Below are 23,983 nucleotides of genomic sequence, written 5' to 3'. Positions count from 1 at the left end.
CGTACATAAAATATCTGTGACGAGACATTTGTAACGTATCTAAACGTTACTGCAAACGTTTACTTTATATCGTAATTTACGTCAGTATAACATGATAGAATGCTGCAAACACCTCTCGCACACAAACACCTTGTGTAAGATAAGTCACGCATCACACACACACACACATACATGACATGCACCATAAGCTTATCATATCAGTCAGAAGGAGAAGACATTTTTTTTTTCAGATCGTAATTCTTTTGTATACAATATGTTTAATGAACGATGAATAAATCACGTTTGAATGTTATTTTTTTTTTCAAAGTGGTTCATTTTCTGTTGTCACTTCATATACACATTGCACGCTTTAATGAATGCATATTCAAACATTCACAACACAGAGGTATGCTGTGACACACATATCAACTATCAAATTGATTCTCCAAGTACCAACGCATTCTGATGACTTATTAAATATTTTTATCGTTAAGAAATGCTAGTGAACGTGATGCTCGTGACAAACAACCGTACAACTGTAAACCAATACAGTGTTAAAAAAAAAAAACATTCGTCACACACCATAGACGAGAATGAAGGACATTACTATTTCTCCTGTATTTCGACGTTTCATCATACTAACATTAGAGAGATTTAAGTCAACTTTGGACACGTTTTGTTTTGTTTTGTTTTACTACAAAATACCCGTATAATAGGCCTAATCAATCTTGTCATAGAAAAATTAGGCGAATTGCTAGTTCTAGTACAGCTAAATATTAGATATCCAGCCATCCTGACAGATTGAAAATCAAACAAACAAAAAAATAAGACTACATCAAACAGAGTTTTGCCAAACTTCAACAAAATGTACCGACATCTCATCCATTAGTTACAACTGATTGTTGTCATATTGGACAAAAATTTGGCGTTCAAAACTATCACAGATTCGATATCAACACGAAAGCATTCACTACACCATTTATTAATGTGCAATTCATCAAATTCGTTTCCAATACATCACATTATTTTGTAAAAAAAAAGGGGGGCGTTGCACAAAAGAGCGTTACAGTAACTCTTAAAGTGAAATGGAGACAGGCAGAGTTAAACTGTACAGTTGCAAAGAATACACGAAGGTAACGTAACTAGCATGTTTCTCTTAGTTTGCATAAAATAAATTTACGAAAACCGACAAAAAAAAAATAATCATCGCGAAATCTTGTCAAAGATACGCCACTACCTGCTTTAATGTGACAGGTTTATTATAATAAAACTAACGATATTCACAGAAAATCATTTCACTACGATATATTCTTCTGTACCTTGTAAGATATCAACATTAAAGTCTCCATCATCGCAATATGCAAATTGAAATTCACCGAAAGTATATATGTAATCCAAAAAATGTAATGCAAGAAACTCGATTGATTTCCAGGTTTGACAATAGGGTACAGTTTTGAAATCGCGCGTTATGATTCTCTTGTTGCACACGATTTTGTGAAACCTAATGGGTCTGACAGAGACACTGTTTATCAAATTTCGTACCTGCTTGTTCTTGTTTCTCAGTCTATCTGGGCATTCCCTCTTCCAGTCTTCCTCCTTTCCACATCGAAAACATGACTTGCGATTTTGCTGTCGTGTTTGCCTCCGCTCAGCCTTCATCTGTCAAACAACTCCCTTCATCGTCTTCCCCTTCTCAATAGCCCAGGTTGGGAAAGGCAACGTTGGTCTTTCTTGGCGATGATTTTTCGCTTTCACTTTTGTGTGAGCATCCTGTTATAAAGCAGTTTATAATAATGCATGGCGAAGAAAGCAACCGTCAGTACACTAATTCCACACTACCTTCAGTTGTTCTGGGTTTTTTCTCAGAACGCTTCAAATCTACCCCTCTCCCACATTATTCATCCACTATTTTTAGACTTCATATTCTAGTTCTAAAGTCAATGTTCTCGTTCCTTGTGTGTCTGCTATTTTATTCGTTTTGTAAAATCAAACTTATTTCGACTTGCTACCACTAAAATACATTAAAAACAAAATCTACAAAAATAAATTCAGGCATTGGCATTTTTTTTCTGAACTTCAAAACATTGCCACCGTACTTATTATTCAGATACTACGTATTTTACCTAAACTGCATTATCATGTGTCACAATCATCATTACTCAACTCAACATCATGATTATGCTTTCGATATCAACTTTAACGTTACGGACATCATCAAAAATATTGCCAACACTCGATCATTACGACATGATATCCACAATACAAACAGCAAAATTGCTTCTTGCATCTTACCTTAAAAAACATTTTCTGCCAACTGACACGCACGATTTTCTAGAAAAGCTGCTACACGATGAGTACCTGCGTATGACGAAGTTGAAGAAACGACCATGTTCACCGGTGACGAAGTAATAATGTCGAATATAGGAGCCTCTACAGCAATTGCATGTAGATCTGAACAATTCTCCTACTCACTATCAAGTTATTTCACACCCTTCCGCACACATGTTTTATGTATGTAACAGCCTAATCAACAATTTCTTTCAACGTGACTACCATCATTCTTCACGTATTTCCTAACTCCAACAAATCACACCAGTCGATGCTCTCTCCCCTTCACCCGACCCATTATATAAACGATGTGAACAAGATTGTCAAATTTCAATTTTACCTATGAAATACCGTCACATTTTCACCGTTTACCAACAATCACTACCATCATATCTATATATCTCGTACGCCTGACGTTTACCTATATATATCTTTCCCACATTCACTACCACCACACTTTTGTCTCTCTGTTTTCTCATACCCTCACTTTTTTTCCATCTCATTTTGGTTTTGCGCATACCCTATGTACATGTTCTCCATTTTCTCGATGTATTGAAACCACTCCACGACTGGCTTCCCCGTCTGAATATCTCGAAGGCGTTACCCTCAGGTAGGAGCAAACCTACATTCTTTTTTGGCATGACATTGCGTGTTTACACCAAATAACACGCTGCAGCTATAGTGAAGCATTTTGTAAAGGTATGTATGGCAATATCGTCGGAATCTCTTAGTAATGTCAATAACGAGCGATCTAAATCGCAAGCAGCAGTGACACAAAATATCTAAGTCACTGATAACCTAAATCCCATCTCCCATAACAACTTTGCTTGCCGAAAGCAACCTCTCTGCTAAGGGCTTATACCGATAAAAAAAGACAAATATGCCTGGGTTCTGTTACTCAAAACTTTTAGATTGTATAGTTCTGTTCTGGTAGACATTGGATCTTTGTATTCCCTTTTTTCTTTCGTGTCAAAAAACAACAACAACAACAAAACCAACCAACAACAACAAAAACAATGCAAACATATCTTTGTTTCAGCTCTAACAGCACAAATGTGTTTGGTATATCAGCCAGAGGCATAGGCAGAAATATGATAGAGTCGACGAAGCGCGTTTAATTAAAAAAAAATACAAACATTGGCACGATCTTTTTACCGGTAGAAATAAGATTTGGCGCTATACAGATTCTTTATAGATACTTTTGAACAAAATAACCCGCCGTAGCGTTTAAACTGTGCGCTAAAATCGACTTTCGATTCATCACCAAACAGTCCACTGCAAAACTCGTTGTCAGCGTTACCTTCTGAAAATATTCTTTTTCTTTCATCATCGCGTTATATTTGACATTCTCTCTCCAAATCACAGTCGCAACGTTCGCTGTATGACTTTTGCGCGATGCAATAATTTGGTTGCTGTTGGCCAGTGCTTTGAGTACACTCGAAGTCAAAAATATAAACTTGCTCGGACCAGCTGCGTCTTGCAATTTACCGTATTTATCGTACACTGCGAATATATCAGACTTTTATGTAGCATTTATAATCGTGCCAGTCGAATTTGTTACGTCTACAAAAAACAACAACAAAAAACAAAACAAAAATCAAAACGAAACAAAAAACAAACAGACAAACAAACAAAAAACAATAAAAACTCGCCACAGACGTGTTATTTGTGTGCGTTTCTGTTATTGCTGTGCAATCATTTCGTCAGTTCGGGGGACATTCTTCAGTCTTGCATAAACGGCATGTAAATTTACACTTCAGCAACATTTTTTGTCGTACCAGACCATTCACAATGCACAAAAAAAAAACTAAACAAAGTCATATCAAAATGCTCTTCATGACTCTCTCAAATATCGCGTGCTCACGATCTTCTGGGCCAGCTTATAGACTGTGTTTAAAGAGGAAGTCCATACAATTTTCATAATGTCAAATCATGTAGTATATAAATCGACAGCAACATGTCTAGATTTGTAAATCTATTGTCGTGCTTGAGCCGAAATACCGCTACTCTGAAAAAAAATATGTATATACATCACTCAACAAGGATACTGACATAATTATAGAAGCTCACATATTTCAGAAATGTACCAATGTAAATTCCATTACATCGCCTCTGTAAATTGTATGCATGTTTTTTTTTCTTTTGTTCTGCTTCCTTGAGTCTGCACTCATGCTCTCATATGGCAAAGCTGCCATGCTATCATCCTTGTTCGTAGTAATTTGTCTTAAATTTGTGAAAATACTCTTATTCCTCATCCAAAGCACTGATCCCACACACCATGGACAGCAAATATTTTTATCATTGTCTGCTATCACCAACTGAAAATTCCTTAATAAAAAATAATCACTGTCAAAATTGTCGTCTCTACAAATGCAATACATTACACCTGTAGTTCTGATGTTTCCTCCCTCCACATTACCCAAGTTATTCATACACTTTACAACCACAGCTTCCCCCTTTCATCATAATCAATTCTATCTTTGAACGTAACTACCATCATTCTTCACGTATTTCCTTGCTCTCCCACCTTTCACACAACACGCTATAAACAAATATGAACAAATATGTCAAACTTCAACTTGACCAATAAAATACTGATATAATTTCACAGTTTGTCAACAATCACAACCATCAACTCTTTCTCATACACCTGACACGTTACTCCATTACCCTTATATTTTTCCCCTTTCACTACCACCATATTTTCATATCGCACCCCATTCATACCCTCATCTTTTTTTACGACTTCCCCAAAGCAAGGGATTAAGCCCCCCCAACTCTATCTATACGCCACTCTATCTATATACCCATACCTATTCTTCTTTCATGTCTTCTCTTTCCCTTCTCTTTATTTCTTCCTTTTCTTTTCTCCTTTGTTTCGCAACTTTTGCATCTTCCCATTCAACGTTATTTCACGTCTGTTACTTCAACTCTCCTTTTTTATTTTCCTTTCCTCTTTTCTAGACTTTTCTTGTTCTTTTCTACCCCTCTCTCCACATAGTTAGATTACGTCATCATTCCTAAATGTAAATTTTCCACTTCTTCCTGCATTGCGCTTGCTTTTACTTTCAAATCACCATTCCTGCTAAAATGAGCATAGTTTATAAGCTTATACATTTGAGAGCATTATATTTCACAAATTTGGACTTGTGTGACATTTTCGTAAGTGGTTAAATTCGCACTCGAAAGCCACAGTGACAGAATGAAAATATTATGTAATACGATTTTCTGTTTGTATTTCATGTCCACTTGTATTGTATGTTGAATTGCCGAATAAATAATAATGATAATAATAATGATAATGATAGTCCATCAAAATGTTCATCTTCAGCTAATGCACATGTCTGTGTAATACATCCTTTGCTGGAAACAATGTATCACATTAATGATTAGGTGTAGCAAATTAATCCAATTCAGTGCAAGGTTTATTTATCTCATTGTTCCTACCCTAACTGAAGACGGGAATATTCTCTTTCCCAATATGACATCACCAGGGATTGAAGTGATAAATTAACTTCGGAAAACATACCTGCGCCTTTGGTGAATCCAGGCTTCTTAAAGTCGTAGTTGTGGATTTCACTGTACCAGTGATCCGCAGCCTCTTTTCCTGCACAGGTAAAATACATTCAAAGTACTCTTTACATTGTGCTGGCTCTTTTAGAAACCACTCAAGTCATCTGAGTGAGCCTTACAATAGATGTTAAAATGGGCAAAGCAGTTGGTTGTGCAATAGTTTTGAAAGTCATGCTGTTACCATCAAGATATCAATAAGATATGACATAGCACATTTCCAACATTTTTTGTCCCCGCCGAACAAGTTCGAGCAGGGGACTATGAAACGGGCTCCGTACGTGTGTGTGTCCGTGTGTCCGTGCCTGTGTCCGTGTGTCCGTGTGTCCGTGTGTATGTGCGTCCGTGTGTGATCAAAATGATACAAAATGCTACTCCGCCATTTCTAACCCAATTTCGATTCCGTTTGCTTTATGTGATGGCACTATAGGTGAGGGCTTCAAAACTTCCACACAGAATTTTGACCTTTGACTTCTTTGACCTTTGACCTTGATTTTTTACCTATATCGTACATTGGCTACAAAATGCTACTCCATCGCCATTTTTAACCCGATTTCGATTCCGTTTGCTTTATGTGATGGCACTAGGTGAGAGCTTCAAAACTTCTACACAGAATTTTGACCTTTGACCTTGATTTTTGACCTATATTGTACATTTTGCTACAAAATGCTACTCCTTCGCCATTTCTAACCCGATTTCGATTCCGTTTGCTTTATGTGATGGCACCAGGTGAGGGCTTCAAAACTTCTACACAGAATTTTGACCTTTGACTTCTTTGACCTTGGACCTTGATTTTTGACCTGTATTGTACATTTTGCTACAATATGCTACTCCTTCGCCATTTCTAACCCGATTTTGATTCCGTTTGCTTTATGTGATGGCACTTGGTGAGGGCTTCAAAACTTCTACACAGAATTTTGACCTTTGACTTCTTTGACTTTTGACCTTGATTTTTGACCTATATTGTACATTTTGCTACAAAATGCTACTTCCGGCGGGGACATATATTACGCACCGCGTAATTTCTACTTTTCCTTGTTTTTCTTTTGGTAGTCAGAAACGTCACTGTATTGTATTTTCGCTGTTTTTCCATTATTGCATTGTTGTATTGATCTTGCATAACTACATGCACGTAAAATGATCAACGTACAACCCTTTTGCTGTGTGTGTGTGTGTGTATGTGTGTTTGTGTGTGTGTTTTAGCAGATTGGGCTACAGTTGATAGATTGGCGAGATAAGGCCAGGCCAAGACTCAAGTCATCTGAGTGAGCCTTACAATAGATGTTAAAATGGGCAAAGCAGTTGGTTGTGCAATAGTTCTACATTTTGCTACAAAATGCTATACTCCTTCGCCATTTCTAACCCGATTTCGATTCCGTTTGCTTTATGTGATGGCACTAGGTGAGGGCTTCAAAACTTCTACACAGAATTTTGACCTTTGACTTCTTTGACCTTGGACCTTGATTTTTGACCTGTATTGTACATTTTGCTACAATATGCTACTCCTTCGCCATTTCTAACCCGATTTTGATTCCGTTTGCTTTATGTGATGGCACTTGGTGAGGGCTTCAAAACTTCTACATGTACACAGAATTTTGACCTTTGACTTCTTTGACTTTTGACCTTGATTTTTGACCTATATTGTACATTTTGCTACAAAATGCTACTTCCGGCGGGGACATATATTACGCACCGCGTAATTTCTACTTTTCCTTGTTTTTCTTTTGGTAGTCAGAAACGTCACTGTATTGTATTTTCGCTGTTTTTCCATTATTGCATTGTTGTATTGATCTTGCATAACTACATGCACGTAAAATGATCAACGTACAACCCTTTTGCTCTGTGTGTGTGTGTGTATGTGTGTTTGTGTGTGTGTTTTAGCAGATTGGGCTACAGTTGATAGATTGGCGAGATAAGGCCAGGCCAAGACTCAAGACTATAGCGTAGTCTTTATCATTAAGATTATGCTTGTCAATATACCCGTTTTCTTATCGTTATTATCATTATCATCATTCTTCATTGTGACAATTACTTTTGTCACTATCATCACCATTCTTTTTACCATCATAATCGCTACTGGAAATATCACTGCCATCATCATCGCAGTGATTTTCGTCATCGACTCTCGCTGATACTTGAGAGTATAATTATGGACGGCGTCATTATTACCTGAGTATTCTGTCGAGAGGCTGGAGTAGTGCATGGCCACGTTCTCCCCGATGTCATTCGACTTGCTGTGCTCAAAGATGTCGTGCTTGGCCAGATGCTTCGCCCACTTTCGCGCCCTCTTGGTGAGCTCACGTGACTGTTCTAATGGTTTCGCCCCATGGTGGCGCCGCACGTCGTTGTGCGCTTCCAGCGCCTCCTTGGCGAACGCCTTCTGATCGGAGCGGGAGACTTTGGGCCGGCGGCTCGATTTGTCCTTCGATTTCTTCCTGAAAACTCCCTGGGATGATATTATCGGAGAGTAGATAAATCCTTCTCGATAAATGATATCATACCAAGCAACATACCAACTGTTCCGTTTGCTTTTGCCGCTTTGCAAGACTTTTCATAGTATGTATAGAGTCCAGACAATAGCGTTTCAAAATTTGGATGTTGCAAGAAAGTTGCAATTAATTGCAACTCGACTTTCTTGCAACACCCCCTCAGATGTCATAAAATTAAGCTTAATGGTTGTCTTCAGTAGCATATTTAGAGAGAGTGAAGTAAAATAAAAATCTTCATGGAGCTAACAGAAAGTACCAACAGAAAAATGTAGACATGCTTACAGAATACGAGGACATAAATTTTCTTATCATCCCATGCACCTTTTTCTTTCCCTCTTCGTCGCTGCTACTGCTGCTACTGCTGCTGCTACTGCTCGAAGAACTCGTGGAACCCCGTCGTCCCCGGCTGGAGCGATGCTTCTTCTTCTCCTCCTTCTTCTTCCCAGCCTTTTCCGCCTTCCCGGCCAGCCGCGGGAACACGTTTTCGGGAAAATTGCCCATCATGTTCCCGGGCGGCTTGTAGTTCCCGACGATTATGACCTTTCCATCGCTCATGATGGCCTTACCGATTCCAAATTCCCTGCTCGCCTTCCAGACGACTTGAGAAAAATGACCTGTGCACAGAATCAGAAGGATTGTGTTAAGCTCACCCTGTCATTAACTTACAATGTGGTTTTATCAGAATGTCATAACTGTCGTTTATATTCACATGCACATGTCAATGTATAATTTGGTTATAGGTTTATAGAAAGGTTTATGAAAAAATATAAAATAGTACAGCAAGTCCCTGTCATCAACTTGTCTCACACAAACGTACACACACACACACACACACACACACACACACACACAGTATTATAAGGGAAAGAAGAAAAAAAAGAAAAATCTTTCACATTGCTTACCGGTTCCCTGCCTGAATCCAGGATTGCCGTAATCATACTTGCTGGATTCTTGGTACCAAAGTTCCGTTGCATCATTTCCTATAGCAGGACGAGATATAAGATTTATAGTGCATAATGATGTAAGTACAAGTAATTAATCCTCGAATATGTTTTCAAAACAAATCGCAGTTGTGGTCAATATCTTCTTGTCGCTAATCACGAACACGGTTAAAAAAGGAATCTGGTATGTAACAGGCATCTTAAAAAAAAAAAAAAAAAAAAAACCTTCAGAGTATGAAATAGGAATCTCCTTTGTGTTGTAATCTAATGCGAATTCATGATTTTTAGATACATGCACACAAAATGGCAATTCAATGGTACCATAATTTAAAACGAAAGACAGATAACAAACGACTTGGGCTCACTATCACACGTAGGACCTACACAACTACTTAAAATGAGCCTTCGCCATTGTCTGAAAGTGAATACGTTTTATTGTAGATGTTCTTGTTGATGATGACTTTCGTTTTTCAAAGCAGAGGCAAATGTTGTTCCTAAAGTGGAGTATACTATGACTTTTGGGAAAGCCAATGGCTGCTTTAAAACCTCAATCATGGGTATGGGGTTTGGCCTACGTCTTGTGCTGCAGTATGTAGGCCTAACTTTATTGATCAAAGCTCACTGACTTTGACATCGCGCGTCAAGAACTCGTGACAAGTTTAATGGCCTCTTTTTTCTCTCTCTCTCTCTAAATGTGTAGCAACCACTGACAAACAAAACAAGAGGGCACAATCATGTGTTTTTAAAAACAAAATCCTGTAAAGACAGTATAACGAAGGGCGGTGAGTTGGCTCAGTCGGTAGCGCGTCTGCCTCACGATCCGTCGGGTTCGAACCCGAGTCTGGACTGAGCAATGTTGTGTGTAATCATACCGTCCCCTCTAGCAAGAGGCAAAAACACTCTGTCCCTCGGATAGGACATAAAATGGAGGTCCCGTGTATGAGAGAGTCACAATTCATGCACATGAAAGACCCCGCTTCATTCATTCATCGTAAAGAGCAGGGTGTTTAACCCGGTGAAGTGGTCCCACCTCACATCCAACTGGACCCCATGGAAGACCAGCTGAGTGTACTGAATATTGGCTATCTAGCCATCTTCTCAGATGGAAATGATACAGAAAGACGAGCAAAGGTGAATAATGCAAAAATAATGCAAATGCAAATTATGCTAAGAGAAGGATACTGACCTCATGGAGTTATAAAGTTAGCAAAATCGGTTTGTTGCTACATCGTAGCGACACCATTTCAGCTACAATGGTAATCCAAGATATACCCTAAAATTGGCCTCCTTCATATAGGCCACATTTCAGTGGCAGGACAAGCTCTGCGACTGTGCTCTTTCTGAGCTGAGACGCCCTACGTGACAAAGAGCTATCCCTGTTTGTCTCTTTCTATACTTTACCTCTAATCTACTTCTTTTTATCGATCTTAACTTTATGGCCTCGTAATAATGATACCATTACATTCCTGTGAAGATTTTTGTCACGATATGACACGACTTGTCTTATTTTGTTGTTTGCCAAACGGTTTCAACCTGTTATATGGTTCGAAAAGAAAACAAACGCCCAAATACATTTCATATTTTCCATGACGGCAACTAAATTCATCAAAGATGAGTTATATTCTTAATAAAATGTCAGTGGTTGTTTTGTTTTTTTCATAGTTTTTAGTTTGAATATTCTATCGCGCCGTAAGCCCTTTCAGCCCTCACTTCATTTTAAGTTGGTCGTGCGTAGTGCCGTTTATGTTTTTTCTGCTGGCGTTGCTCAAAACAGTTTGATTCATATATAATTGTATAATATTGTTGTTTTTACATACAGTGGTTCTTAATGCTGCAATCACAATTATTATTCAACATTATTTATATCAACATTACGTGAGTCACAGTAAGATGGTTTAGGTGCTGTAATTTATCCCTATTGCCCCCACTGGCTAAAATGTATTTTCAATCATTCATGACAACGCTACGCCAAAGATTGCGTGACTCACATGGGATGCGGAAACGGACATAATCGTCCGATGTGCAAGGTTTTAGTGCCTGCTGTCATAACTAAATTTCTGAGGAATATAGAAAGCAGAGACAGAAGAAGAGGAGGAATACAGAAGAGATGTGAGGTGGAAGAAGCCTGTGACGAAGGAGAATGATGATGACGAAGTAAGATGACTTTGAAAACAACGACGACAACAATGACGACGACGATGATGATGATGGTGATAATGATGATGATAATGATGATGATGATGTGAGATGGTGGTTGTGATGATGATGAAAAACAAAGCAAGACGGTAAAAGCAGGACTGGAAAAGATGAACAGAAAGAAGAGGACGATGCCAATGAAGACAAAGATGACTAATGTTCCATTAATAGAGAAAAGACAATGAAGACAAAGAAAAATGCCCCTCGTTTTGCATGCAAGAATGTAAGGAACAGAAGAAATGTTAGCTTTGAATATAGCTGACTGAGACATTTTTTCCTGTATGTTATTCATGGTTGATGACTGATGTGTGCAGTAATGGCCCATCGTGGCTAAAACGGTCATCTTGAAGTACGACTGCATATTGCCTTCATGGCTGTGCATAATCTTTCATTCGTAACATGACTACTAGTATAACCCATCTGATATGAATTGGCGTTGACACGTAATCTGCTGCCGTATCATTTCACATCACACGCCAACGCACTTTAATCTATAGATAATCCGACCAACAACAACAACAACAGAAATTTCACTGCATGCTCGTATCTGGGCAGACACTGAAAGAAATTGGTGCACGCAATGAAGACCGTGATCAAAGAGGTTCTATATAGAACCTCTTTGACTGTGATCAACCGATGCAATATCAGTCTGTATAGCAGTTTTTAATTGTAGGCCATTTCTTCACCTAGTCTGTCAGCAGGGCGAGTGTATCAGTTGAGCACGGCATGTTATTACTGGAGGATTTCTAGTGTTGACATCCATATCATTAAGTAACCCCTTTTGCATATAACTGTCACTGCAAAGTAAGGTAAACGAATGAAAATAGAAAGAGAGACCAAAACATGATACAGATTCATGAACTCCCCGGGCCTCCGTTGGTTGAACACCTGGAAAATGATGTCCCTCGATTCAGATGTAGTATATGACGATTCCCATACGTGTCATGTACTAGTACTCATCTTATAGTATCATGGAATGCCAACAGAAGCTCATCAAGGAGATTCATCCGTCGAGCGTGACCAAAACTCATTATATCTTCTGCAGTTTCCCACCTGAAATGGGAAATGCACTATTTCTGGTGTACAGGCAAATGACAGGTTGTACTTTCAACGCATGATACTGTAGGAGAAGTAATTATGACGCCACGGAGTGGTAGTTTAAAGAAACACATCAAAAGTTATACTCAGCTCTCACTGAGAAATTTATCTCCAGATTTATCAGGTTTCTACTGCAATTATATTTTTCTTTTGCTCTTGTTCGATTATTTCATAATCTTAATCCTTTTTTAAAAATTCAATGAAGAAAGCGGCATTCTGCATTCACTCCTTTGTCAGCTGATCAAATAGCATAATGTGTTTCCTACGTGACACCATGTACATTGGGAATAAGACGAGTTTTTAAACACGAAAAATGAAAAATAAGCAGGTATCTTGCTACTGCATGCTGCTACCGCTATCGTTGTTGTTGTTGTTGTTGTTGTTGTTGTTGTTGTAATGTTGTTTCTTTCCCTGTTTTCCGACGTGGAAGCAATGCGTTTTAATGTGTTATATCATGGACCATGGTCCATGGTTTTATTTTCGTTTGTTTGTTTGGTTATTTATCTATTAATTTATCTATTCATTTTTTATTTGTCTATTTATTTATTTATTTACTTATCTATTTATTTATTTATTTATCTATTTATTTATCTATTTATTTATTTATTTATTTATTTATTTATTTATTCATCAACCTATCTATCTATTTGCTACAACTGTGTTACCTGAGAATTCTGTGGAGGACGATGAGTAATGCATGCCAATGTTCTCCCCCAGGTCTCTGTTGTTGCTGTGGGCGAACTGGCCGCTCCTGGCCAGATGCTCCGCCCACCTCTGGGCGTGGTCATTGAGTTCGTCCGATAACTTCAAGCTTGCCACGCCGTGAACATCCCTGCATTTGTTGTGGGAAGTCAGCGCTTCCTTTCGGAATGTCTTCAGCTCCGAGTTGCTTGGTACTTTTGACATGACGACGGCTTACACGTTACCCTGGAAATCGTAAAAGAAATGAAAATTATATTACTTAACGTCTTAAATCTATTCGGTTTGACAGAGACCACTCTTTATATTTCTCTCTTTTATATCAGTGAAGCTTACCAAGCAATGCAAAGAGCCCAGAGCGAGAGGATACCCTTTTTAACAGATTGTATGGGATGACGAGTTTCTTTGTATCTTTTTTTAACAAACATTTCTTGCACTTCACAGGGGCTTCTTATCACTAATTTGAGGTCAATATTGTCCTAATTGCCCTCAATATAACACATACTGTATACGTGGTTTCTTTCGCGGTGGTTTTATTTTCGCGCTTTTCGCGCTTTTCGCGCTTTGAGGTTGAACCGCGAATTTAACATCACGCGAAAATGTTTTGAACCCGTCGCTTGTTACAACGCTATCATTACCGACCGCGAATTTAAACACACGCGAAAAAGTCGGCACCGATGGAAACCGCGAAAGTTTCTGTACGCGAAAGAAAACACTTTTACAGTAGTTTATAATGTTGCTTTTAGGTTAGTGAAAGCTAATGGCAACATTACAAAACACGATGGCGAATATACCACTATGTGTGATTACACGAACCCACAGATAATGGCATGTCGAAACCGTCGCGGACGATATTATGTCTTTGGAGTAGAATTCGACACTTTCCTAATTACCTTTCGTCCCTGACTATTCCGAGGCTTCGGACAATGGAGCATGACACTAATTATCACGAGGCCCAAACCATTCGGCTTGGGTTACATTCAAGTCAGTTCCTTTTCCATATCATCATGGCTGGATGTATTCTGTTCTGCATATATTATGACATCACCATCGCTTCCATAGGGGATTTGAACACAACAATATAAATTAACCCCTTGTGTATACTTTGAGAGTCGATTGGCATGTAAAACCTCATAACGTTGTACAATTGTACTGTTCTAACTTTCAGTGCACAGAAGGGGTTAAGCATCCTCCATTTCTGCCCCGGAGTTTTTAATGAGTGATTGATGTAAGAATCCTAGGGTGGAAAGCGAAATGTTGACTTTACGATGAATGGATATCATTTAGGCTCCTTTTACCAGGTATCAGTGATAACAAGAATGTGGCAAAAAGAAAGAAAAAGGACTTAAGCACTGGTGTATTTTCTTTCCTGTCTTCAGCAGCCATACCAAATACAGCATGGCCTGTGATAAATTCGATTTTCTGCACATTAGATGGTCGAAGGTGTGTTTATCGCACTCGGAAAGCAGACGGCTTATAAAATCTAACTTTAAACGCACTTTGTGTTACGACACGTGGATGCACCCAATTACGAACACAGAATGTGTATCTCTCTGGCAGACTGCCCCTTGTAAGTGATAAAATTATTTTCGTCGCACGGCTGCTGCTGTTTTTCCGCATGAGTCACGCACTTTTATTACAAACCTGGAAATGTTGAGGGTATCAGAGCTTCTTTGTTATCTCTCCTACTTCCTTCATTGTATCACATGGATGTATTTTAGCGTCGAATTTCATGATTCTCTCATTAAAAAAGTAATGATAATGATAACTGGGAGAGTCTAGTAGACGCAACTTGATATCCCTCTTGATATACGATGAGTGCTTATGAGAGTTAGCGTTAAGATGACATATTCCACTTCATCATACAAAGCATGACCATGAATCAGTTTGGTACAGTTTGGAACAGTTTGGTAGAATCTTATTCCCAGGCACCAATCTAGGCCAAAATGTGCCCTTACTGCCATCAAAGCATCCCACGGATACCTTGCGATGGATGATGCTACTTTTGACGCCAAAAAGATGTAGCATTTTGAATAGCTCTCAATTATAGCATACATTTTGTACCCAGACATAAGACATAAAGGTGACTGCACGTTACTGGCATTACTAAACGTAACAACTGAGTGTCCTACCTTGACTATAGAGATTAATGGGATATCCTTGCGCTCTTTTGTTCTTTCGAAACAACAGCATCATCTCAGCTGCCTAAACTGCAATTATATTGCCGTATCTACGTATATTGCCTGCAGCAGCATGATATTGCAACTCCAACAGTTATTTACACGTGAACTGTCCATCTGCTTAGTACAGTGTATGAAGGCTGCTATACAAGTCCCGTAAGTGCACACATTACACACAAACACACACTCCACAGTGTCAGGTGGTATTAGGAGCTCGACATCGTGTGTGTAACGGGCAAAAATCGATCGGCTTTAGCTGAGGGAAAACACTGAGCTTTACTATTATACTAGTACCGGAGCACATGGCGTCGCCCAACACACGCCTTCGTCAGCTGACCTCGAATATAGATTTTCGGAAACGGTCAAACACACATCCCAAGGGGCACATGATGTTACACTAAGGCGTAATTACTATAACGGTTAATAACACTTACAGGTCTCTCTCTCTCTCTCTCTCGTTGAAGAGGCGATTACATGCGTTGAATCTAACTCTGAATAGGGGAAGCTTGTTAGGCAACACATTGTATCGAGGTAATCCTCAATCAAACAGAAATACATGTAGTGCATTCGCACATAATCACGGTACAGGTGTACGATGTAATGTGGTTAAGGTCAAAGTCTGTCAGGGAATTAGACCTTTATACCATGTGCCATAGTATTTCCTACCAGGCAAGTGCCACACCTCCCTAGTTATGTTTGTACATGAAGATCCGTGTCGGCATCTTTTACTCAGTTTGAATTCAATATAGTGTTGTTGCTTTTTTGTGGTCAAAGGATATACGAAGTTTAAGTGATATGTTTTTATCGCGTGGTGGGTTATTTAATCGATGCATTTACTATCTGTATACCTAATGTCTTCATTTATATTTAAATATTTGTTTATATGCATGTATACACACGTATATTATGTGCAGGGTATGTCATTTGTTAGTTATTTCATGTAATGTACGTAATTGTATTTTATTTATTGTCCTACCTCAATAGGTCCTATGTCTTTTCACCTGCTTGTGCATAATCATTATGGCTACCTTGTAATATTTTGTATCATTTGGGTATGGAAAATAAACGAAATGAAATTAATACAGATATGTACACATTATATATCTGATATTTTATACACAATGATTATGTAAATGATATATTCAGTAGTATGTTTGACATGTACGTATACATTGTTATATCACTAGTAGGGCCTACATCTATCGGGTTAAGGTGATAACGACTTTATTTTGTAAATGCACATGTGTGAAGATGATCGCACTTTAGCGTTGTTTTAATTCATAGTGAATATATTTTTCATGAATTAACGTTCTTCCAATAATAACAATAAAACAAAAAAGTTTAAACGCATACACCTATCACACAAAGTGAAGCTGAAGCAAATTCAATTTAAAGGAAATCCCCCCACAAAAAAAGACAAACCACCCAAAGCAGTAACATTAGTAAACAACAATAAGAACAGATGAAGAAAATATAAAAAGAAATCCACAAATATTCATTTTTCATGAAAAATTACACATTCCATCAACTTGATAGTAGGCCTAATCATTCCCCCTGCTTGGTGAAAGCGGTTAGTCAAGTGCGGCTCTTTCATTTTACTAGAAAAGTGAAACTATGTTTACTTTTCTTTATACTCTCTAAAAAGATCGAGTGAAAATATTCACTCTAAAAAGAGTGAATACAAAAAAGAGTGAATTTCGAGTGAAATTGGAGTGAATTTTGAGTGAAAATGTTCATTTTCACTCATTTTGGAGTGACGTCAGGGATCACTCCAAAATCTTCGAGTGATCCCTGACGTCACTCCAAAATGAGTGAAAATGAGCATTTTCACTCAAAATTCACTCCAATTTCACTCGAAATCCACTTTTTTTTTGTAGTCACTCTTTTTAGAGTGAAAATTTTCACTCGATTTTTTTAGAGAGTAGTTTCTCATCCAGCGGTTCCAAGGGTTTTAGGTGTAAACTAGAAATGTCGCTATGGCGACTGGTATGCCTCCGCCATAATGCATGATTCTCCTAATAGGTCTAGATAGTACATGATGTGGACAATGTGTGATTACATTTTCACAAAATTGGCGAAATATCAAAATGACAAGTTTGTCACAAATGTGTTGAATGTTCACCTTCCTTGACCTAGGTTTAATTGGATGAATAGGAGAGCATGTATTTGGGGATTTAATGACTTTAACTTGACTTTGACCCATTCATACGTTTATGCATTGAGTAATTTTCAAGGAATAGAGAAAAAGTGCAATTTCTGTGTTGAATAGTAAATTGTTACCATTTTCATCTGGCCTTTGACCCTAAAATTCATAAGATAATCACTGTCAGGCAGAACATGCATAAATATGTAGAAAGTTTCAAGATAACTTGAGCCATTTACGAGATACGAAGGAAAAAGTTAGTTCAGCACTTTCACTTGATCTTTGACCTTTTGACCTTTGAGGCAAAAAAAAAAGCCTTCCAGAGAATCTCTATTAGGTTTTACATGCATACACCAAGTGTAAAAAAAATAATCCTGCTGGCATTGCATGAACTTGAGGGAAATAATAAAATTTTGAAGTGTTGCCCTTGACCTTTGACCCCATGAACCCTATATTGTCTAGATAATCACTGCCAGTCAGTACATGTATAAATACTATGTTCCATGAAGATACCTTGAACAATTTCGAAGGTACGGAGAAAAAAGTGAAGTTTTAATATTTTACATGACTTTTTGACCTTTGACCTTTGACCTCATGACCCCAAACTTTCACCAGAAAATTTTAATTGGGTAATACATGTATACACTAAGTTTCAAAAAAATTTCTTCAGGCATTGCATAGATATGGTGGAAATAGTGAAATTTTATGTATTTGACCTTGACCTTTTGACCTTTGACCTTAAGCGTGTGCACCCAAAAGTTGATAGGCACAACTTCACCCCCTAATGCACATACATGCCAAGTTTCATTAGGATACCTCAAAAGGTTTTTTAGTTACGCTGTCCACAAAATTCATTACGGACGGTGGCGGAAGGACGGACGGACGAAAGGACGGACGGACAACCCGAAAACTTAATGCCTCCGGCACCACTTCGTGGCGGAGGCATAAAAAGATAGAAATACAAGGTGCACAATTTAAAGCACTTTAAACATGTTAAAAAGATGATGTTACGATGTGATGGCGGCACACTGAAATGCCTATTAAGTTTCTATTTCAAAAAAAAAGGGGAATGAAAAAAAAAAACCCAAAGTTTCGCCAAGTCAGCGAATATGCAAGTAAGAAAATACATGAAAATGTTCATAATGACAGACACACACACACACACACACATACTTATATGCGTAATATATAAAAGAATATATTAAACTCTTAAAGAGAATTTCAGACTGATTAAAATGAAATCTCTGCATCGTTCAAAGAACAATGTGACATGTGGTTTTGTTTTTCCTGTGGATCTTTCAAGAAAGAATTTAAAAAAGGTAAAACGTATTGTCGATGCGATAAAAGTTGTACTTCAAACCTAGAAGGCCTACATTACTTCTCTCCTAGACACACCTGTATTTTGTGAGAACGTTATCATAAATAAATCATTAGAATATCAGACTTAAATAATGATTGAAGTAAATTCAATGCCTTGTGCGAAGTTAAAGCATTCAACAGTTCTTTAATCAGGTTAATCATTATAAGAGTTTTGTATTTAGCACTGCAGAAATTGCACACAACTACTCCTGCAAATATATCATTAGTAAGCTATGTATCTGCAGGGTCAGTCATGTCAGTAATGAAAATGTGAATATAATTATAACACCACTTGCGAAGAGATAGACGGAAAACCGAAACATATTTGTATTCATCTGTGACAATACTTAAATATTAAAAGCATTACCTATCTAGATGACTGTATTGTTATTACAACCAAGTAGATTAGATTTAAAATTTAAAAGAAACCGAAACTGACTGACGTCACATCTTTGTCAGCATTATTCTCCGATTAACTCTTGTATAAACAGTGATAAACGAAACTGAATCTGATTATGGAAAATTGTAAAATATACCAGGTTAATCGCTTTGGTCTGATGCTATGGTTTGAAGTACTCTTCCACACCTTTTCTCGTTTGTCACCCACGGTCCTGATGAGTAAATATTTAGTGACCGCCCCCGATTTAATATCATATCTATACGTACATATAACGATTAAACTTTAATGACCTGAATTGAGAGAATATGATTAAGATATCATCCTCAGCTCCGACTTGCACATAGTTTGATACCTCTCACAATCATATTTTTCCCCTTCTCTCTCACTCTCTCGCTTTATCATTTTTTCCTCTATATCTTTTCGTTATCTTCATTTATTCGTTTCAAAGGTTGGATGAAAGGTAAATGAAAGGTGTGAAAATGCAGTCTCACAGAGAAGCAAAAAAGTGTGGATGATGCATTTGCATGTTTCGTCCATTGGCAAAATTCTATGTTGTACCTTATGGTTAGCATAGTCTAAGCAAACAGTAAATGATAAGAGATGAGGTTATATATAGTGTTAAAAAGCACCTTAATCTCCTCGAGATTTAAGCCTTTATTTGGTCACTGAGTGCATAGAAAGAGCAGAAAGAGGAAATATGTTGCCATTGACCTCTCAAAAAGTTTGTCGAACAGAAAGTTCGGTTGAGATGCGACCGTAAAATTAAACGGTAACAACGAGCTGGGAGTGGCTTTTTTTTTTAAATTTAAACGGCACATTGTTAATGAGACAGACCAACTATAAATCGAACTATATCCTTCATTAATGGAATTCTGTTCAGTGATTGGTCGTCCTAGCGTCATGTGACCAAGCTTGATTGCTACTTTGAAATAAGTTGGAGCTAAACTGTGAAGTCATATACATGGTATAAGTAATGCACTCCCTGTGTATATGACGTCATATATTGTGATCGGTCAATTTTTCATCGATAGCACGTGTAAAGTGCTCTTGGTACCGGCCTCACAGACTGGTGTGTGAATTGCATCCAAGCACCGCGGCACACTTTACGTCTGCGCTGCAATTTGTTTGCTTGTTTGATTTAGTTATTTTCTCCAACATAATTTCATGCCCGAATCAAAATTCTTTTCAGTAATACCCTATAGAAATATCAATATATAGATTACACTGTACATGATCAACGGGAAAAAAGATAAATGTGTAATCATTCCATTACCAAAATATATCATATTACCAATTTTGAAAAAAAAAAATAATTACCTAAGAACTTATGCAGGACTGCAACTATAATTTGCTCTGTAAACATTTTGTCTTAAGAAGTTTACCAGTTTTTATTTCTCAGATTCGTGAAATTAATTGACAATGAAATATGATAACAATCTGTGTGATTGTTTCGAGCCACTGGTGAAATTAAACATGCCTTGGTGACAGAAATTGCATATTCCAGCCATGTCTGAATCATTATTTCAACTATGAGCATGTTATTTGATTTTATAGTATAACCAATACTCTTCAGTATAAGTGATGAGATATCCTTTGTCACTTCACTTTGTCATCTTCTGGCAAATACAAGTGACATATCAGGTGCTATCTGAGCCGTTTTGTCTGAAATCAGCAAAAAAGTGATAAAAATTATAATTGTTTCGCCTTTAAACGACTCAACTCACTTTAAATAATCTTATCTAAACGCACGCAGCCTCTCGCATCTTTATTCTTTTGCTATCAACTTTTGCTATCAACTTCACTTGGTGAAATATTTTTCATCTGTATGGTCACACTACTTGATAGTCATTTGATAGTTACCCAGTGGTAACCCATACACGCCTCCCCCTGAGTCTGGACGAATATTAAAAAGTTTGCATGAAAACAATTAATGTGAAAAGTGACTAAGATTTCGAGTCAATTAATATGTGTATATAATGATAAATCTTCATGTTTTACATAATCAGGTGAATAACGGAACGCTATCCAAACAGAAAGTTGCTTTTACTTTTTTAGCATACATGGTATTTGTGCTTCAAAGAACTTTACTCTTTCGCAATTCTGACTGACAGCGACATAATGCTCCTTCAGATCACATTGATTTATGAATATATTTTTATAATAATTATATGATTATATAGAAGATGACAAACGGAATCAAGTTGTATACTGTATACACTGCAAAAAGTCCGGCGTTAAATAGTGAACACCGAGCTGGTGTTAAATTTTCGGTGCTCATTTATGGTGTTAAATTAACACCTCCGGGTGTCATTTCCAAATTTTAAACTGTTTTTTTGAAGAGTTTCTTAGTAACTGCACTTCTTGTTGATTTTTAATTTAAACAAGACGATCAAGAATTTTACATTGAAATACTAGATTTTTGAAAAAATGTGAAAATAAATTTACACTAAAGTAACACCAGCTGGTGTGGTCCCTTATTGAAGCTGGACGGGTGTTAAACCATTGATATTAACACCAACAAATATCAAATCAACACCATGTGGTGTCATTTTTCAATTAACACCAGTAAAGTGTCAAAATAACATCAGGTACAGTGTCAAATTAACACCACGAAGTGTCAGATGAACACTTTTCAACACCATCACAGTGCATTTTTAACACCTGTGGGTGTGGTCCTCTATTGAAGTTTGATCGGTGTTAGATTTAACACCCGTGGTGTTAAATCTAACACCGATGTTTTTACAGTGTAGATCCTTCCTGGGTCGCATTTCTCATGATATCATGATACAGGAGAACAAAGTTTTACGTACATCTAATTTGGTCTTTCCTGACCAGTCTTTTGGGTTTTACTCTTATCTTTCCCAGACCTGATACTGTTTATCTTTCACGTCTTCTGGAGATCAAACACAGTTGCGTTGTCAACTACCATTTACAATCGATACCACTTACATTCGATATGTTTGTCTGACCTCAGTGAAGATGAGAACAGGCTGAAATGTACAAACTATTCTTTGCGGGATAATTGACTTGCATGCCTTTGAGATGCACGGAGCTGCCGTCACTCAATGCGCTTTTTGCTGCTCGGTTCTTTGCATTTCGAGTGTGAAAATTGGCAAGTCACTATTACTGTTTTTTCCTCTTTGACAGGGTGACTTCTGTCACAATTTTCCTGCCCCCTGCAGAGTGCAATTGTTCACCGTCTGTCAAGGCGTCTACACAGTACTCTACAACACACAATGCACACAGTTAATGCACGCAAACACACACGCACATACACACATACACCTCACGTTTTATACAGAGTTGCGATACACTTGTTGTACTTTCTTTTTGGATACTTGTTTCTTTAGATTTGCGAGGTATTTCAAGTTCAGAATGCATTAAACCTCGAAGAAGTTTACAATTGACAGGCAATATCATATTATTCTGTGCGTACGCGTTTAATCCTAAAGCGATAATGTTTATCATACTTGCGGCAAACATATTTTTCAACATGCACATTCATGCATCCAGAGACGTACTTATGAACCGATAAATGAACGATGATGAACAAACATGATTCGTCAAACAGATGATGAGTGGTGTCTACATACAAGGCCATGGAATTAGTGCACGACCAAAAACAGAGTCAAAGAGAAATGCAGATGACGATTTCTTTATCTTCACCTGAAGTTGGCGCCTGTCATCTTGGAAATTTTAGTAACCTCTGGTGCTATATTATTGTTTCTTCCACTTTACTGACACCAGTAGGCCTTTTTTATACATTAAAATTTTATACAAAACACGTACTCATTATTTTGTAATACATTAATGTCCAATATGGTTGCCAATAACCTATAGCAAGCTAATAATCCTAATCTGCGATAATATAACACATGTGGTAATTTCAGAATTGAAACAGTATCTAATAAGCCCTAGAAAAGCAAATAATGTCACCGGTAGCTTACTAATGAATCTGGCTAGAGATTCTAGAAAGAATTGGTTCTGCCTGTGTCTGCATATCCCTGCGCGACACACACCTGCCCAACACCGCCTAACTTCCCCGTGCGACTCACCTCACACTCCGCTGTTTCCCCTTTGAATTCGCTCCTTCAACCAATATACGACTGTTCCCATACACGAAGTGGCATGTCTTTAAATACTGTCCCGATCAATGTTCACGTGCGCAATATCTCATGTCAATGCGAAGAGGGCCCCTAGATCTCATTTTGTGAATGCTATTAGGACCACAAAGTTTACGTCAAACAAACAGACCGCTCTGCATTGCTCTCGTAGCGAGAGAACTCACAAAAGAAAACAAAAATCTTCTCACAGGTCTGAACAAATACGTGATAAGAATCATAAAAGTGGTCGTCCGTTTATTCATGACATAAATATCCAACAGATCATCTTTATCTGGTTCGAACATCGGGACATCTTCCATTTTATCTAGGGACGTGGGCGATTGTGTACATTTCCATCCGCTCATCGTATATAGAGTATGGTTGAGTGAGGTGCGTCATGCAATATGTCTCTATATTGTTTTTAATCTCTTCGACTTCAAGCAGAGTATATAAGCACTGAGAAAATTCACCTTTATATATCATGGTAACAGAAATAAG

The 23,983-nt window shown here is 37.7% G+C and overlaps 1 protein-coding gene across 3 annotated transcripts in view; it reads right to left on the bottom strand.

The window, feature by feature from the left end:
- LOC139721860 (uncharacterized) overlaps window positions 1–23,521 on the bottom strand; it is a 35,874-nt gene extending 12,353 nt beyond the window's left edge. Inside the window, exons 1-6 of one of the 3 annotated variants that reach the window (XM_071633182.1) lie at window positions 23,438–23,521; window positions 13,267–13,528; window positions 9,269–9,346; window positions 8,688–8,980; window positions 8,047–8,323; window positions 5,837–5,914 (exon numbers count right to left, since the gene is read on the bottom strand). In XM_071633182.1, coding sequence (XP_071489283.1) covers window positions 5,837–5,914; window positions 8,047–8,323; window positions 8,688–8,980; window positions 9,269–9,346; window positions 13,267–13,507 — 967 coding nt within the window. In that variant the 5' untranslated portion in view covers window positions 13,508–13,528; window positions 23,438–23,521. Of the gene's footprint in view, window positions 1–5,836; window positions 5,915–8,046; window positions 8,324–8,687; window positions 8,981–9,268; window positions 9,347–13,266; window positions 13,529–15,432; window positions 15,685–15,914; window positions 16,054–23,437 lie in introns of those variants that run through there. The other 2 variants (XM_071633181.1, XM_071633183.1) reach the window with 2 other exon arrangements.
- Between the last annotated feature and the right edge of the window lie 462 nt (window positions 23,522–23,983).

The sequence above is a fragment of the Diadema antillarum genome, unplaced genomic scaffold (genome assembly GCF_040938485.1).
Source record: "Diadema antillarum isolate AM-2024a unplaced genomic scaffold, OU_Dant_1.0 scf00000151, whole genome shotgun sequence".
Classification (NCBI taxonomy): Eukaryota; Metazoa; Echinodermata; class Echinoidea; order Diadematoida; family Diadematidae; genus Diadema; species Diadema antillarum.
This window is presented reverse-complemented; position numbering and strand designations above follow the sequence as displayed.